The 17,327-nt window shown below is 37.4% G+C and overlaps 1 protein-coding gene across 1 annotated transcript in view; it reads right to left on the bottom strand.

The window, feature by feature from the left end:
• COL3A1 (collagen type III alpha 1 chain) overlaps nucleotides 1-17,327 on the bottom strand; it is a 40,929-nt gene that overhangs the window by 11,350 nt on the left and 12,252 nt on the right. The window contains exons 5-34 of the mRNA XM_019461899.2: nucleotides 16,362-16,442; nucleotides 14,306-14,359; nucleotides 13,600-13,653; nucleotides 12,777-12,830; nucleotides 12,078-12,131; nucleotides 11,857-11,910; nucleotides 11,150-11,203; nucleotides 10,683-10,727; nucleotides 10,491-10,544; nucleotides 9,982-10,026; nucleotides 9,359-9,412; nucleotides 8,859-8,957; nucleotides 8,215-8,259; nucleotides 7,962-8,060; nucleotides 7,708-7,761; nucleotides 7,511-7,618; nucleotides 7,243-7,296; nucleotides 6,542-6,640; nucleotides 6,177-6,230; nucleotides 5,920-6,018; nucleotides 5,483-5,536; nucleotides 5,321-5,374; nucleotides 4,936-4,989; nucleotides 4,107-4,160; nucleotides 3,734-3,778; nucleotides 2,815-2,913; nucleotides 2,620-2,727; nucleotides 2,307-2,360; nucleotides 530-583; nucleotides 390-443 (exon numbers count right to left, since the gene is read on the bottom strand). Coding sequence (XP_019317444.2) covers nucleotides 390-443; nucleotides 530-583; nucleotides 2,307-2,360; nucleotides 2,620-2,727; nucleotides 2,815-2,913; nucleotides 3,734-3,778; nucleotides 4,107-4,160; nucleotides 4,936-4,989; nucleotides 5,321-5,374; nucleotides 5,483-5,536; nucleotides 5,920-6,018; nucleotides 6,177-6,230; nucleotides 6,542-6,640; nucleotides 7,243-7,296; nucleotides 7,511-7,618; nucleotides 7,708-7,761; nucleotides 7,962-8,060; nucleotides 8,215-8,259; nucleotides 8,859-8,957; nucleotides 9,359-9,412; nucleotides 9,982-10,026; nucleotides 10,491-10,544; nucleotides 10,683-10,727; nucleotides 11,150-11,203; nucleotides 11,857-11,910; nucleotides 12,078-12,131; nucleotides 12,777-12,830; nucleotides 13,600-13,653; nucleotides 14,306-14,359; nucleotides 16,362-16,442 — 1,944 coding nt within the window. The remainder of the gene's footprint in view (nucleotides 1-389; nucleotides 444-529; nucleotides 584-2,306; nucleotides 2,361-2,619; nucleotides 2,728-2,814; nucleotides 2,914-3,733; nucleotides 3,779-4,106; nucleotides 4,161-4,935; nucleotides 4,990-5,320; nucleotides 5,375-5,482; nucleotides 5,537-5,919; nucleotides 6,019-6,176; nucleotides 6,231-6,541; nucleotides 6,641-7,242; nucleotides 7,297-7,510; nucleotides 7,619-7,707; nucleotides 7,762-7,961; nucleotides 8,061-8,214; nucleotides 8,260-8,858; nucleotides 8,958-9,358; nucleotides 9,413-9,981; nucleotides 10,027-10,490; nucleotides 10,545-10,682; nucleotides 10,728-11,149; nucleotides 11,204-11,856; nucleotides 11,911-12,077; nucleotides 12,132-12,776; nucleotides 12,831-13,599; nucleotides 13,654-14,305; nucleotides 14,360-16,361; nucleotides 16,443-17,327) is intronic.

Here is a 17,327-nt window from a genome sequence, read left to right on the forward strand (position 1 = left end):
GATAAATCGATTAATTAATTAAAACCATTTAGTATATATCTGTCCTGAGTTGCCAACTCTGAAGGTAGAGAATTTTAGATCTAGAAGGTGCCTCAGGCAACAATCCTGTAGGCTTGAGAAATACTTATTTACAAATGTATATTACTTGTGAGTTTTTTTATATTTTTTCCAGAATTATTTCGGAGAGAAAGTGTGATTTAAAACTGTCTCTTGTGAATTTTAGATTTAAGGACTTTGGCCTTCCTTGGCATGTCGTATGATTCCTAAGAAAACGGTATCCCGCCGTGGAGAGTCAGGGGCCCGGGGCAGAATTGCCAAAGAAGCAAGCCCACATAGCTGCCTGCCCGTGTGGGGTTAACAAGCACACTGAAGATGTCTTTAACACTTACAGGGCCACCACGAGGACCAGCTATACCCGGAAGTCCAGGGGCACCACCTTCACCCTGAAAACAAGAGGAAAAAAATATTGCCTTGCATCCAAAAAGCCAAGGATATTTTCTTTTTGTTTATAGGAAGTATTAAGTGTTACCTTATCTCCAGGCTGGCCAGCTGGGCCAGGAGGACCAATGGGACCAGTAGGACCCTGGAGAAAATAGAAATACATTTTTAATTTTAAAGAGAAAAAGCATCCTTTTTCCTGTTAATCAAACAGAGAGAATATAGACATAACATTCATCTACTGAACTAGGTAGTAGGACTTTTTTTATGACTCCAATGATATGCTTCACTTGGAGTGTAAATACTGCAGACCTTAATAAATATAAGATTCTCTGGAGATGCCTCTAAAAGACTATAAGATTCAGTGACCATTTATTGATTCATTTTTCTTTCCACTGCAGAAGATAAATGATGTGCTGTAAGATCTTACAGTAATCTCTTTTTAAAATTAAGGTACATGGCCTTATACAACTGCTTGATAATCCAAAATGTTTAATTTAACTACTCAGAGTATAAATACACATATTAAAGTTTTCAGATTGACATTTTCAAATATTGAAGTTTTACTCGTGTTACATAAATGAGATACTAGTTTTTTCTTAATTGGATGATGGTTTACCCAAGTCTATTAAAAGTGAAATTTTTATGAACTTCTTTAAGGCAACCATAGTAAATGTAACATCTATGTAATGACTTAATTATTGTGCTTATTTGCTGCAGTCTTCTACAATGTGTTTGCTAATGTGAATATAATTGATGGTGACTTTTTTTCATTTTGTTTGTTTTTAACCCCTATTTTGAAGTAGTTATAGATTCCTGGGAGGTTGCAAAAGAATTTACAGGAAAATCCTGTGCACCTGTCTCCCAGCATCCCTCAATGTTAACATCTTACACAATCATCATACAATATCAAAACCAAGAAACTGATGTTGGTATGATCTATAGAGCTTATTCAGGTTTCAGCAGTTTTTTTTTTTAATGTTTTATTTATTTGTGTGAGAGAGAGAGACAGATCATGAGCGAGGGAGGGGCAGAGAGAGAGCGGGACACAGAATCTGAAGCAGGCTCCAGGCTCTGAGCTGTCAGCACAGAGCCTGATGCAGGGCTTGAACCCACAAGTGGTGAGATCATGACCTGAGCTGAAGTCGGACGCTCAACTGGCTGAGCCACCCAGGCGCCTCCAGGTTTCAGCAGTTTTATATGCACTCACTTGTGAGGGTGGGTGTGCCTAAGCTCTACACAACTTTATGAAGTGCAGCCTTATACGACTACCACCATAATCAAGATACTCAAACGTACCATCACTGCAAAACTCCCTCACATCACCTCTTTTAGTCACACCCATCTTCCTCTCCCCTATTAACTGCTGGCAATCACTAATTATGTTATTTCATAAGTGTTACATGGATGGAATCACACAGCGTGTATCCATTTGAGGTTGACTTTTTTTCACTCACCATGGTGTCCTTGAGGTCTGTATAAGTTGTTGCATGGATGACTAGTTCATTCCTTTTCATTGCTAAGTAGTATTCCATGGTATGACTATACCACAGAATTATAATTTTCATAAAATCATGAGCAGTATTGATTATCTTGGATTTTAGTGAGTCACTATGACTTTAGTTTGTAAGTAACCTTTATCACAATTTTGAGATTTTTCTATTCTCAGGTCACTATTGAACTATCAGCTAATGATAGATATAAATCAGGAATTTTAACAGTCATTTGGGCCTTCCTAATGGCCAGAAAATGGCAAAACATGATATAAGTTATCATGATGAGTTCTTAGAGCAAATATAGGTTGAGGAGAAGAACTATTCCTTGTCACATACGGGTAAGTCTTATTTTTCCCCAGTGCGAATACTCACCCTTGGACCATCTTTCCCTGGAGCACCATCAGCACCTGAACTGCCTGGTTCACCCTGTCAAATAAAAGCCAATGTCATCCCATTAGAAGCATCCTTAATGAAAATCTGTCAAGAAGAAGACCAACCCTTAAGGTCTGCTGTGATGTATAGTAGGTGTTCCGATTAATAGTTGCCCTGGCAATACATCTCAATTTTCATTTACTATTAAAACGGTAACATTAGTTTTGAAAAGAGGTTACTTTACAACAATGTTTCTTTCCTTCAAACTATGAAGTCTGTTTCATGACATAATTAACAGCGGATATGTCGGTACCTTGTCACCCTTGGGACCAGGGCCTCCAGGACCTCCTCTTTCTCCAGGCATCCCTTGCAGACCAGGAGTCCCAGCAGCGCCAGCTGGCCCAGGGGGACCGGCAGGCCCCTGAAATTAAGGGACAAATAGTAAACCAGAAGAAGGAGATCGAGTGCATTTTGTGAAATCTAGGTAAAATGAACGATGTAGAGTTACCTTTCCTCCTTCGGGACCAGGGGGGCCAGCTCCACCTCTCGGTCCAGTGGGCCCCAAGGCTCCAGGGGGCCCACGTTCACCGGGGGCACCGGAATCACCCTGTGGGAGGAAAATGGAATAGCTCTGTTAGAAAGCCCAATGTTGGGGCGCCTGGGTGGCTCGGTTGGTTAAGCATCTGACTTCGGCTCAGGTCATGATCTCACGGTCCGTGAGTTCGAGCCCCGCGTCGGGCTCTGTGCTGACAGCTCGGAGCCTGGAGCCTGTTTCAGATTCTGTGTCTCCCTCTCTCTGTGACCCTCCCCCGTTCATGCTCTGTCTCTCTCTGTCTCAAAAATAAATAAACGTTAAAAAAAAATTAAAAAAAAAAAAGAAAGCCCAATGCTAAAAACAAAACCAAACCACCCTGAATTGTATTATTCTGATGCACACCACTCGCTTCTTACTGTATATTTTTGAACAATATGGAAATTTTTATAGTTACAAAAAGACATTTGATCAACTGAATGAGAAATGGAAACCAAAAAAGAGTCTGTGTCAATGAGGTAGCTTTGATTCCTGATCTGATGAGCTTGCTCTGAAAATGTTATTATTTTATTCACAAGGGCGAATATTTAATAAAGTTTTTCTACCAAAACAGTTTTCCTCTGCAGAATCAATGCACTGGAAAGATTTTTCTTTTGCAATTTCAGGCCCTTAGTTGCTTCTATAGCATTTATTCATGTCAGAAAATTTGATTTTCCAGATGAAGCAAATCTAATATACTAGAAATGCCTTGATTACCCAGAATGTATTCACCAAATATTTGCAATGTTGTGTTTCTAAAAAAAAAGACCATTTCGTTTGATATACTAAAAATGAATCACTAATCAATTGCTCTATAACAGGCTGACGAAATTAGAAAGTAAATAGAGATATTTACCTTGCCTCCTGGAGTTCCAGGTGAACCAGCTTCACCCTTTGGACCCTAGAAGATTGGCATTATATGATTAGGCCTATATCAGAATGCATGTTACACGAATGTAAGTAAAGTACACATTTGATTTGTTTGCATTTTGTACAATTTGTTAAATCTTGAGCTATGTAGTCTTTCTTTTATTTTATGGTAAAATTGAAACTTTCCATGTGATAGCTATGATTAAGTAATTTTTGTTTGTTTTGTTAATGAATATTTAAAAGCTTAATGTTAAAACTCAGAAACTGTGGCATGAGAAAACGCAAAAGTTAATAACTGATAAATGATTATGATTTATTCTTTTGGTTTCTGAGTTTTGAAAAAAAGGCATGCAACTTACTGGTTCTCCAGGTTTTCCATTTTCTCCTGGAGGTCCACTGGTTCCGGGTAAGCCCTACGAGGGATCATATTTGTATTGTGTAATCACTTCAAACACTGCTTACAGAAAAGCTTCTCATATGTATGCTTCTGCAAGGTATTCAAAATGGTTTTAGCAATCTTTTTAAGGCTAGGATATTTGTGGCTCTCAAAATTCAATGGCAGAGATGTGACAATCATATCTTCCAAACTTATGTTTATCTCCCTCTAATTTTTCCCTGCATATAAAAATGAATTAATGAGTATGGTCAAATAGATTTAGCTATGTGAACTTAAATAATGATAAAATTAAGTATAAGCATAAAGAATTATGCATACTTAGGGGCACCTGGGTGGCTCAGTCGGTTAAGCATCTGACTTTGGCTCAGGTCATGATCTCGTGGTTTGTGAGTTTGAGCCCTGCGTCGGGCTCTGTGCTGACAGCTCAGAGCCTGGAGCCTGCTTCAGATTCTGTGTCTGCCTCTCTCTCTGCCCCTCTCCCGTCACACTCTGTCTCTCTCTCTCTCAAAAATAAGTAAACATTAAAAAAAATTTAAAAAAAGAATTATGCATTCTTAGTTAAAAAAAATTAATTCTGGAACAGACATGGAAGTTTTGCCTGTCTATTAACATTGGCTGTCATTTTATTTCAAGGTGGAAAACAGACCCACACATCTTCAGATGTATTACAATCTAGTAGTGTCACAAAAAAATAATTCACTTAGCTCAACAAAGGTATAGCTCTCAAGGGAAAGTACTGAATTGTCTGGTTAAAGCAGGAGCCGAGTGATATTAAAATAACAAGTTCTTACTTGTAATCCTTGTGGACCAGGGGGTCCTACATCTCCTTTGTCACCAGCTGGCCCCTAATGTAGAAAGATATAATGAGAAGTTCTATTACAAAATATCCTTTCATATTTAGCAGACACAGTTTTCCTTTCAACAGGCTCATTACTTAATTTAAAACTTAATGGAGGGAAGCAGGCCAGAGTCTGCTCTGCGGAACTGATGCAAAGGAGACATGTAATCTAATCTTTACTTCTAGTCCCTCAGCATTCAGCTAGTTAAGTAACCAAACTTCATAACTGCTCTGGTGAACTAGAGTGATGTAGTTAGTGTCAAAGATTATACAATTCCCGCGGTCTTTTCCCCGCCCCACTCCCACTCACTTCCTTCACCTTCTGCGAGTGAACTTACGGTAGGTCCTGGGGGGCCTTGAGGTCCAGTTTCACCATTTTTCCCAGCAGGACCCTAAAAAATCAAGCAGTTAGGGAAGAGGTCACAGAGATAATAGAACTCATAGGTTGGAAATGAATGCATCGATAGAAAGTTGGAAAGAAGTTAATGAAAGCTACATACCTGAGGGCCAGGACCTCCAGGACCACCTCGTTCTCCATTCTTGCCTGGTGCACCCTAAAGAAGTGGCCAGGTGTTACTAATTCCCAAAAAGAAATCATTCATTGTCTTGTTCCCTTTTATTTTCGATCTGCCTCTTCCACACACACATACATACATCCATAACCAAAAACAACTTTCCAGAACTCGATTTCCATAAATTTGCCACTCTTCCCCCAGAACCCCCTCCCCCCCCAAAAGAAAGAAAGAAAGAAAGAAAGAAAGAAAGAAAGAAAGAAAGAAAACCCCACAAAGCTCCCTGTCTCACATGGTATTTTGATTTTCATATATTCTTCTGTGCTTTGAAGTGAAGATCACATTTTGGCCATCTCCACACTCCCATATGGAAAGTAAAAGCCTTCTGTCAAATATTTATTGAAGAAATAAAGGAAGGAACTCACATCATTTCCTTTAGGACCAGGGAAACCCATGACGCCAGGCTGACCTCGGGGACCAGATGGGCCTGGAGGACCTGGGCGGCCACTTTCTCCTTGACTTCCCTAATGAGAAAAAAATTACATTAATAGAGGTTTGATAAAGATCTCATCAAAATATACAATATACATATAAAGGCTATACAATATACATCAAGGCTAGGCCAAACTGTGCATTCCATTATTCACTGGGCTTATAAAACGAGATGTCAAAATGTACATACGGGAGGTCCTGGTTTCCCATCACTGCCTGGTCCTCCTGGGCTTCCAGGCATGCCCTAAATTGAAGAAGTCAGCCAGTCAGGTGATTTAAAAAGGATAATTAAAAAATGTATATAACCATCTGTAAAATTCTGAGATTTCATGTGCAGCCTTTTATTCGCACACATTTTTCTGCCTATAAAGTGTCTCAGTCAAGTGTTCTATTTTCCGTTTTTCTTCCATCAATTCTAACCTTAAGTTATCTTAAGAGTATTTTGCTTTGTTTTGAGGCTATAAAAGTATAGTTTGCTTTGATTTGCCTTTAATCCTTTATTTGCCTTTCTTCTTACTAAATGGCTGTGTCAATCAAATGAGTGTTTCTCTGTACCCTTATTCCTGGACCTCCAGGGACACCATCTCGGCCAGGTTCTCCAGGAGCTCCTCTGGGCCCTGCAGGGCCTGGACCACCACGCTCCCCAGCGGGGCCCTAAGAGGTGAGATAAATCAGCAAATATGTAAAAGAACTTTTATTGACCTGGACATTGACCATATTCAGGTGTTATAACTAGAACACTTCCTTTTGTCTCTTAAAGAGAGTTGGTATGCTGCTTACATGCCCTGTATAAAATCACTGTTATCTATTAGCTTGGATGATCATATTGGGAATATTTGGAGGCAACTTTGATGCACATCACATGCCAGCAATATTCAGTGGGCATAGCGACATATTTCTGTGCATATAAAGTCAAATATCTTTGATGTTGTAAAGTCATATTTGCATAGCACTCTAGGGTTTTCAAAGGACTTTCAGGCATTTTAATTTATCTTACTCTTGCAATCATACTGAAATAAATGATTCTCAGATAACCTCAAGAATTCTCATAGAAGTTAAGTGATTTGCTTTAGTTACAAAGCTAGGAGAACGGCTGAGCCGGGCTGGAATCATTGTTTTATATTGGGAATTTTTATTATTTTTAAACTCCAATATATTTCTTTCAGATATTTAGGTTTCAGTTAATGGGGAACTGTACGGAAGAATGTAACTATTTGCAGTAGCAGCCCTTACAAGATAGAAAATAAATTATCTACCTTTTCTCCTGGAAGGCCGTTTGCTCCAGCAGGTCCTCGGAACCCAGGAGCACCCTGGAAATAGTGACAGGCAAATGTTTCAGCCCAAAGCATTAACAATTTTTCACAGTTTTTGAGTAGCGATATCTTCCCATATTACACAATGCTTCAAAACCAGTATTTGAGATAGAGTACTCAAGAAACATCACGGTCGTCTCACCATGAAGGTGAAATTCTATGTGGATGATAGTGATGTTGTTCTCCTTTTAGATGTTCCTGGGAAACATACCCTTTCTCCTGCAGCTCCCGGAAGTCCATTTGCACCAGGTTCTCCAGGCGAACCATCTTTGCCGTCTTCACCTTTAGGCCCTGGGATACCTGGAGAACCAGCTTCACCCTATGAAGGGGTATCACCAAAGGGATAATTTGGTTGCTCGATTTTCATCCGAAGTAAGAAATAACCAGTTCCGTTGGGGGAATACTTACACGTTCACCACGTGGCCCTGGCTCTCCTTTGGCACCGTTTTTACCAGGTTCACCCTAGTGAAACAAAATCTTGGTGTAAAAACAGGGAGAGTAGACCAACAAAGTCAGCAGCAGCAACGGCTGATCCAAGTATAAAACCGGGGTGAAACCAACATAAATTCAGCTGAACAAGTACAAAAAGTCTGCTGTTTGTATTTTTGTTGGGGGAGTTAAATCACACCGGTCAGGCAATGAAGGAAAAATAGGCAACTTACTGCAGCACCTCGCTGTCCAGGAGCACCATTGGTTCCAGATGGTCCAGGAGGACCCCGGGCTCCTATCAGTCCAGGAGCTCCAGGGATGCCAGCAGGACCCTAAAAATAGCCGAGGGACACTAATATTAGTCAAACTTGAACTTTCTTTTCTGAATAGCCAACTTAAACATCGCAAATGTCTTGTCATGCAAAATGCAAGGGAGGCCAATAATGTGTGTGGATGAAATGAGAGTGAGGGGTGAGGGCACCTTACCATTTCGCCTTTACCGCCAGGACTACCATTGGTCCCAGGAGGGCCCTGGAGGGGAAAAAAGAGCATATTAAAAATAATGCAAATAGTGAATATACATTTGTAAAGTAAATATATTGGTGGGTGTTGTGCTTTATAGAGACTCGGTGATTCCTCATGATTCCTCCAACTACAGCACAACACATAAAATGTAGGCAAAAGAATTATCATAATCTGAATAAATTAAAGATCATATGTATATGGTCTAAATAATATATAGAATATAGAGATATTATATTTATAGAATATAAAGATCATATGTATATGGTCTAAATAATATATAGAAGCGGTTTTTAATACTGTTTCTTCTCTGAAGTTCTGTAATTGGTGATTAGTTGGGGCACATTCTTTGAAGTATCTGATAACTCGACATCCTCAACTTCACTTAGTCGTATAAACAGATAATTCATAAATTCTAGAAGAGCTTAAACCTCAAAAGACATGATTTTTAGCACTAATCCAATCAGTATTTATCACAGTAAAGTCATTTCAGAGGACGAAGCAACATTTTTTCTCAAAAAAATACTTTAATTGATAGCAACATTAAAACATATGGTTCCATGAAATGAGTGTAGCAACTCTTCACAATGGCTGTATTGGTTACTTACAGGAGGACCTGGAGCACCAGCATGTCCCTGAGGTCCTGGTTCTCCTCTTTGTCCAGGGGAGCCACTTGAACCAGGAGATCCTGCAGGTCCAACTTCACCCTAGGGGATAAACCCTGAGTAGTCATTTTCTCTTGCCATTTCTAATCACTAAGCTAGTTCAAACCCATCTCCCAAAGGCTGGGATAGCAGGACAATACACTTTATCACAAGCAAAGAATCCTGAATCACAAAGGCGGAGAAAAATGGTAACTATGTGTGTGACTATGTTATCTGCTTTCTAGAAAGAGGCTGGGGAAAGAGAAAAGAAATATCAGAATAGTTGAATGCCAGGGATAACCCTTTTTGGAATAAAAACATAAGGCTTTAAAAAGCTGAATCAGTAAAAATATATCTACTTGATGGGTAACAAAGAAAATATTATTTTCAAGAAGCAATCCAATGATTTTCTGTTGTCCTCTCCAAGATCTATTTTATATTCTATTATAGAAATGCATGTTTACCTTAGCACCAGGGGAACCAGGGAATCCTGCAGTTCCAGGGGGACCAGGGGGACCCTGAAAAAAATTAAATACAATTTCAAGAGCTCTTGAGTAAACAAAATCTAACACTATAGCAACTAGTACGTAATAAGTTAGCACATACACAGTACAGAAGACAATTATGCAGACAAAATAGTATTTGTCACCTTGGATGAATATGATGTGGAGAAACAATGTGGTAAACTAGAGAGTAAAATCTTTCTGCCACAAATTCTGTGACTTTGTGCAATTTTCTTAGCCCTCGGCTCTCGTCCTCTTGTTTATAAAATAGAGGTAACATTATTATCTGTTTTGCAGGGCCCTTTTAATTGTCATGTCCAGTACTGGCTATTAACTGACTCTGTATGCACTATACAGATGTTAGTAATTGGCCAAGTATAATAGAAAGTATCAGAATTCTATTTATGGGTTCAGTCTCTTTACATTGTGTCTAGATTTTGTTTATGGAGTTAGTGTCAGTTTGAGTGAAATGTTTATAAACGGTGTTGAGCTTTGAGTCTACAGTTCATATTATTCCAACATTCCATACCATGTAATCTGTCATTACCCTGAGGCAACTCAGGGTTAGATCAAAAGTTACTTACTGGTTGTCCATCACTTCCGCGAGCACCATCATTACCTCGAGCCCCCTAAAAAGAGAAGTTTGTCTCAAATATCTTCTTAATTCTGAAAAGCTAGTCACAGATAATGTTCTGACTAAAATGCTGACTCCATTGTGTTGACTTTTCCTCCAGTGTATTCAAATCTGCTTACCAATTGTATATGTTTAGAGTCAAATTTTTAAAATTCTGATGCATACAGAGATGATCTGATGTGGAAGAACTGGATTCTGCATTTACCAGAACTGAATGTGAATTAACGGTTCTAACAACATATGCAAAGATAACCCTTAAATTTTTTTTTTCAAAAGAGAGAATAACTATAAAACCCTTGTTTGTTTCCCTACCATTAAGGCTAAGATTTTACGGAGGCGTCTTTAAGTGCTATTTTCTAGAGAAGATTTTCCTGAAGATTGTCACAGCCTGAAAACTTGGCTGAGACCCTTATCTGTGACTCTGGGCTGGAACTGTGCAATGTGGGCGGCTATACTCACTGCGGCTCCGGGAAGTCCTGGCCGTCCTCTTTCACCAGGAGCTCCTCTTGGACCCTACAGAATAAGACAGAAACAATGGTGGTACTTTAAACCTGACCTGTGTAAGAACAGCTGGAGAAGGAGTAAGGCGCGTTTAGTTTTAGATGGAGGTTAAGAAAATAAAACTGAAAATTACATGAGAAATACAATTACCATGGGTCCAGGAGCTCCGTTTTCACCAGGCAGGCCATTTTCCCCCTAGAAATATGTAAAAATATGTTACCATTTTGTAGAACAGGGAGAGCAATTTATAGTTTTATGAAGTATTATGAAGAATATTACAGAACCTAAGAAAAAGATGTATGTTTTAGCAGTATCAAACTTTTGTTAGCATTTTATTTATCATAAATCCCAGTCAGCATTTTGAAAACTTGAGGATGAAACAGAAGTAATCAGTGAGTTACTCAGAGATGCACAATCATTTCTAATCTAGACAGTTCAAGTTATCTGCTTTAATTGAAGCTTGAACAGACCATCTGAACTAGTCACTGTTATTCAGCTCCTAAAATACAAAATTCAGGTAAATTTCAGAAAAAGTTTACCCCAAAATCTAAATCTTAATTATAGCTATAACATTTAAATGAACTTGCTTATGAAAATGTGATTTTGTTTTGATTTACCTTTAATCCAGGAGCACCTGTTTCACCCTTTTCTCCATTTCGTCCATCAAAGCCCTAGGAAATGTATAAAAGTAGTAAAAATATTAAGATCTGTTAACTATCCAGAATGGTTGAAAACCACTGAATTTTTCATAACTAGTTTTTACCACTCAGCACTATTTTCAACACTGACATAAATAATTTAAAGCTCTTTTAAATTGATTGAAGACATTTGACATTGATTTTATAGTAAAAAATCTGAACTAATTAGCAAGTACAATTTAGTTCAATTAGGAAGTTGCCTTAACTATAGCAAATATCAGCTTCATAGATTTAATTCTATTAAGTTGTTATTTTTGGGAGTCGGTTGGTTGAATGTACCTAATGCTTGCATAGAATAAAGTTGCTTGATTCAAGTGTAAATTACATTTACCAAGTCCATGAATAACATACAGTTCTCAATAATATATTTTCATTTTTTTCTGACAGTGATGATAAGAAAATTAAATATTTATTTCCCAAGCCTTTTCACACATTTAAAATCGGTTCCATTACTATCTGTAAAATAATTAGTTGGTTTGGTCAACAAAGTTGATGGACTTACAAAATCTAATCAACTGGTCGTCAAACATATATTTGACACATACTCAATTGCCCAATAAAATTGGTTAGGCAAGTAAACACAGCGAAATGAAACAGTTTATAGTCAATTTAGAAACTCTACTTACTCTATGTCCTTTCATACCAGGGAATCCAGGCATGCCAGCTGGACCCTTCATACCCTAAAAATAAGGAATAGAAAAGTTATTAAGGAATTTTCAAATAGAATCACAATGAAGTAGTAAAATGTCTTCTATTTTTACGTTTAATGCCATTTAATTATATCATAATTTTCAAGCTAAGATCATTGTGATTACGCCAACTATTTCTTTAGATGCTGAAGACTTACTGGAGGTCCGGGCAACCCTCGCTCTCCAGGTCGCCCAGGTCTTCCTGATTCCCCCTAGGTGGAGAAATAAAAAATACATAGGTGCTTGTGTAAGAGTAAACACATTGTAGCCAAGTAGCCAACCAATTACTTAGCTTTTTTCTCCCCAAAGACTCATGAAAGTGAAGCTAAGCATATGTTGTTAGGACAGCTTTCCTGGTAGAAGGAACGGGGAGGGCTTCTCCCGTCTCCATATGAACTTGTGAGTAATGCAGGCATTACTCTTCGTTGAAACATTATGACTCTCTCTCAATCCACTGAGAAAAATTTGTGATTGGAAATTAAATGGGAAAGGAAGAATGGCACAATATTGAAGGTGCTTTTAAGTTTCCAAGTTCATAAAGTATTGATATCAGTTTCTCCATTACAAGAGGCAGAGAGAAGACACTTGTTTCTCCTCCAGTTGAGTGATATATTCACTGGATGGGTCCTCTTGACAGTGAAGAAGCACATGTAGGGGTTCTGTTAGTTTGGAATTCAAAATATGATGTATATATAGCTATACAAATACTATATGTTCAAAGATTAATATGAGCTAAAATGTCACTAAGATAGCGACATTTTGAGTGAGGTTTTTCTGAGCCTAGTACACACCATATGCCACTTACGATATGCCAACTTGAATTTTGCCATATCCCCATTCAATCTTTAAAAACTTACATCTTTTCCAGCAGGACCAGATGGGCCTATAGCACCAGGGGGTCCTGGGGGGCCCTGAAAATAAGGAAATAAAATACAAATATATCTGTAGGTTGTTCTGTTACAATTTATGAGTATATATGTTTTCCTCAAAGGAACCTCCTTTTAGGAAATTCAACAGTTTTCATTATGATAATGACACATTGAGTTAATATTACACCTATATTATATCAAGTTTTTACTCTCTAATGAACTTATTTTTAATAGGAATTAAAAATATCACATACCTGTATTTTACATCACATGTAAGTATTTATACACCAATGTGCACTTTTACATTTTGTAAGAGATTGAATTTTTGATATCTAGGTATTTCCAAATATTTTGAAATATTAAACTAACTTCACCTCACTTGCTTGTTTACACAGCATGTTTTTTCGCAGGGCTCTATTAGATTGTGTTTATTTCTTTTAAATTAAGTTTTAAAAATTATATGTCAGAAGAGTAGATATTAAGGTGAACTGAGTGGCTACAGTTAAATCTATATTTAAGAGATAGAGGATTTGCATCCACACTAGGAGGGGAACTATTGTGGTGGCTAATTAGCCAGGGAATTCCTAGATAAATAGCAAGTATCCTTAAGAAATCTAAACCATTAAATGAGTCCAAAAGATCTTTGAAACCAGTTCAACTCTCATAAGAAAATATCAGTTATTATTTTAAAATTTGAGTTTAAATTCAATCTATACATTATAGGACATTATAGTGATTATGTTTCAGAAAATGAAGCTGGTTTCTATGTAGAATTGTCAATTTCTTAAATGTAGATATAATTGTTACTTACTGCAGGACCAGCTTGCCCAGGTTCACCAGGGGGACCTTGGTATCCTGGAGAACCCTAATGAGTAGAATAATGTGTAAATATTTTAAAAGTAATGTAATATTCATACCAGACATTTATATCTTGAAGACAGTGTGAAATCAGGATTCGTGTAGGCAGTCAGTGAATTTTATTCCATTTTATAAATACTGAAACCAAAATTTTTCAGATTAGAATAAAGCATATTTATTCCATTCTATCCACTCCATTCCATTGAAATTGAATTGTTTTGAACTTGGAGCCATAACACATGCACATTTAGCCTATGACTTTGGATTCTGTGTTTCCCTCTCTCTCTCTCTCTCTGTCCCTTTCCCACTTGTGCGCTTTCTCTCTCTCTCTCTCAATCTCTCTCTCTCTCTCTCTCTCTCTCTCAAAAATAAATAAACAAACAAACAAACAAACTTAAAAAAAACATATAATTCTCCTTCTGGCTTTGAAAAGCCTATGGCTTAATTTTACAAAGGTTTTAATTGCTCGTAGTTATTGGTAGAAAGGAATTAAATATGAAATTCCAACATCTTTGAAGAAATGATAGCTTTTTGGATGTGATATCTGTACTTAATTGTGACTATGCATGCTGGAATGGTGAAATTACGGCAAGATCCATGTTACCTTGATTTATATAATATGCATGAAAATAGAAAGCACCACTAATGGCTATACTTACTGGAGAGCCAGGATGACCGGATGTACCAGGGGGACCAGGAGGGCCAGGGGGACCCTGGAATGTAAATTTGAGGGATAAATATAAAATAAATGCATCTGAAATACACTTTATTCAGGCATCAAAGAGATGCCTCTGTTTAGAAACGATACATTTAAAACAATGAGAATAGCATACCTTGTTATATGGTAACTATTCAAGGATATGATTAATTTTATTAGGTATACAGTAAAGATATCACTAAAAACATCACTCTAAATGGAATTTCCACAGAATCAATAAAAATCATTGCTAAAATTATTGCTAATCCCTCCAAAAGGGGATTCAAAATCTGGAAAAATCCATGCAAAATGCTAACAGAGTCTCTGCAATATTAAGATTAAACTGGTACTGGTGAAAGAAGCATTTTTGCCATCCCAACTCCCTGTGGAAAAATATTTATCTGCATACTGTAAATCCAAGTTTCTAAAAATAATGATGTAAATCAACCCAGAAGTTCTTAACTACGTCACTGAATTATGTTGAAATGAAGGTCTAGATGTGTATTTGAGAATCATCATACATGGGACAATGATACATTACAATTATAACCAATCGATGTATCATTGCTCAGGAATACAGATTAAACTAGAAAACCTTCAGTTTTGTAGCATGCTGTATCTAAACACTGACACTAAAGATATAAAACTACAGGCTGTAATTAAACTTTCTCTTGTAACCGCTTTTCTGGAATGTTAATAAGTAGTGTTTTCTTTTTAGTTTTTGTTTTTTAGTAAAAACTGTATATAGGGTTGAAAAATGAATTCATAATTTCAATGTAGCTGAGTAAGACCAGGTATTTATATTGTTAATATAGTTCTCCATCTTGGGGCGTCTGGGCGGCTCAGTTGGTTAAGAATCCAGCTTCAGCTCAGGTCATGATCTCAAGATTTGTGAGTTCAAACCCTGCATTGGGCTCTCTGCTATCAGCTCAGAGCCTGGAGCCTACTTTGGATTCTGTCTCCCCCTTTCTCTTTCTGCCCCTCTCCCACTTGTGTTCTCTCTCTCTCTCTCTCTCTCTCTCTCTCTCAATAATAAATAAGTAAATAAACTTAAAAAAAATAGGTCTCCTTCTGGCTTTGAAAACCAAACACAAAATTCACGTTCCTCAAAACTTTAAAATTCTCTTTTTATAACTTATATCAAATTTAAGGGTCTTTCCAAAGTGGTCATTTGGATCTATTAGTTAAAATTTTGTCTTCTGTAGTTTTGGAAGTCACAAACGTGGTGTCTAATGATCCGGGGGGCCATCTTCCATAATCCCTGAAAATCCAGTGTCATGTTTCATTTACACTTACATACCTGTTACTGGCAGTAAAACCATAATCTTCCCCACGTTGCTTTTCCTGACAGCCTGTTCTACGATAAGGGTCATTTACCCGGGACACTATGCATCATGTCAAGGTGCCCAGGTTTCAGTGATTTTTTCTATTTTCTTCTGTTAAAACTCTAGGTCATTTACATTCAGGGAAACCATTCGGGTTCAATGTGAATAGCTACCATTTGTAATAGAAGAACTTAAGGCTCAATAAATTCTGGAAATATTTGTATTAGATTTTAGGGTTTGAGGTAAGGCAGATTGTAATCTTGGACAATTCATCACTCGGATTGTCATCTAGAAGGGAGCATTTAACTGATGAAAGCTCATGAAAAGAAGATTCTGAACAATTTAGGGAGCAAAAGGGAAAATGAAAGGGAAAAATAACAAAACTGGGTTAAAATGAGGAAATACATGAGTCTGAGACCTAATCATGAAGGCAGGTGGGCCCCTGGTAGGAGTGCTTGTGTAAAGAAGGAAGGGGTGGCAAAACAGGCATGGGATGAAAGGGAGTGAGGGAAAAATGAGCGAGGATGGAAGGATTGTGATAATCCTACCATGTGCATTCCCAGCCTTAATGGAAAATGAGCTATTTTGTACAAGTATGCAATAATAATGTATTACTAGAAAAACAACCATTCAAGAATTAACAAACTGGAAGCAAAATAATGCTCTAAAATGCTGAGAAACATTTGTACATACAGCTGGCCCGGGGTAGCCTGCAATTCCTGCTCCTACTACTCCAGACTTGACATCGTATGATTCAAACTGGGGAGAGTAGTTCTGCAGCAAAGAGAACAGATATGATCATTTTGACATATAGATTATAGTTCTTTCCAAAAGCATTTAGAAGAGGTGCATGTAACATCTATTATTCACTGATAAAAAGTTTCTGCATGCCAGAGGATGTGGTATGCATTATTTAATTATCTTGCTTATCCTGTCTGTCTGTAGCTTCAGATAGTAGATACCCTACAGAAATACTTGCTTATGTAATGCACAAATCTTTCAACTAATTCTATGCAATGTTAATTCCAAATAACTTGTTTCTATTTGGTCTTACTCAAATTATTATTTCTAAGTGATATCTGCAGCATTAGAAACATAGGATCACAGACTATTTGAAAGCTGAAAGAGTCTTGAGATCATATAGTCTGATCTTCTCATTTTGAGCAGAAAAAATGGAGAAGTCAAATTGCTTTACCAACATTTAATGATGCAAGTAAAATTTGCATTGCCTGGCTTCTGGTTAGTATGCCTAACAAATTTACTCCCCAAGTCAACATCCCCATAGAAAATAGGCACAAGAATAATAGAAAAGCTCATGTGCTTATTGGATTTCTTTGCAGATTATTTTGTTTTGAATCCCAGGCCTAAAAATGGGTTATGTTTGGTACCAGGATAAGAATAAGTTAGATGGTATGCTTTGCTTTCTGTTGAATTGACTTTTGTACAGCATTTTTTTTTTTTTTGCACTCAGAGTGATTTGTGCATATGTGGTTTCTTATTTCTCCTAACCCCATGTAGCAGAAATCTTGTCTTATTTATTTGTTTTAGATGTTTTAAATGCAGAGGTAGTTGGTTGCCATGTTTTTCAGGAGGAGCTGGATGTGCTCTGAAGGCTTGGCAAGAGTAGCTGCATAAGCTTGAATAATCCTGTTGAAGTCA

The sequence above is a fragment of the Panthera pardus genome, unplaced genomic scaffold (assembly GCF_024362965.1).
Source record: "Panthera pardus isolate Hobbes unplaced genomic scaffold, ASM2436296v1 HiC_scaffold_10, whole genome shotgun sequence".
Lineage (NCBI taxonomy): Eukaryota > Metazoa > Chordata > Mammalia > Carnivora > Felidae > Panthera > Panthera pardus.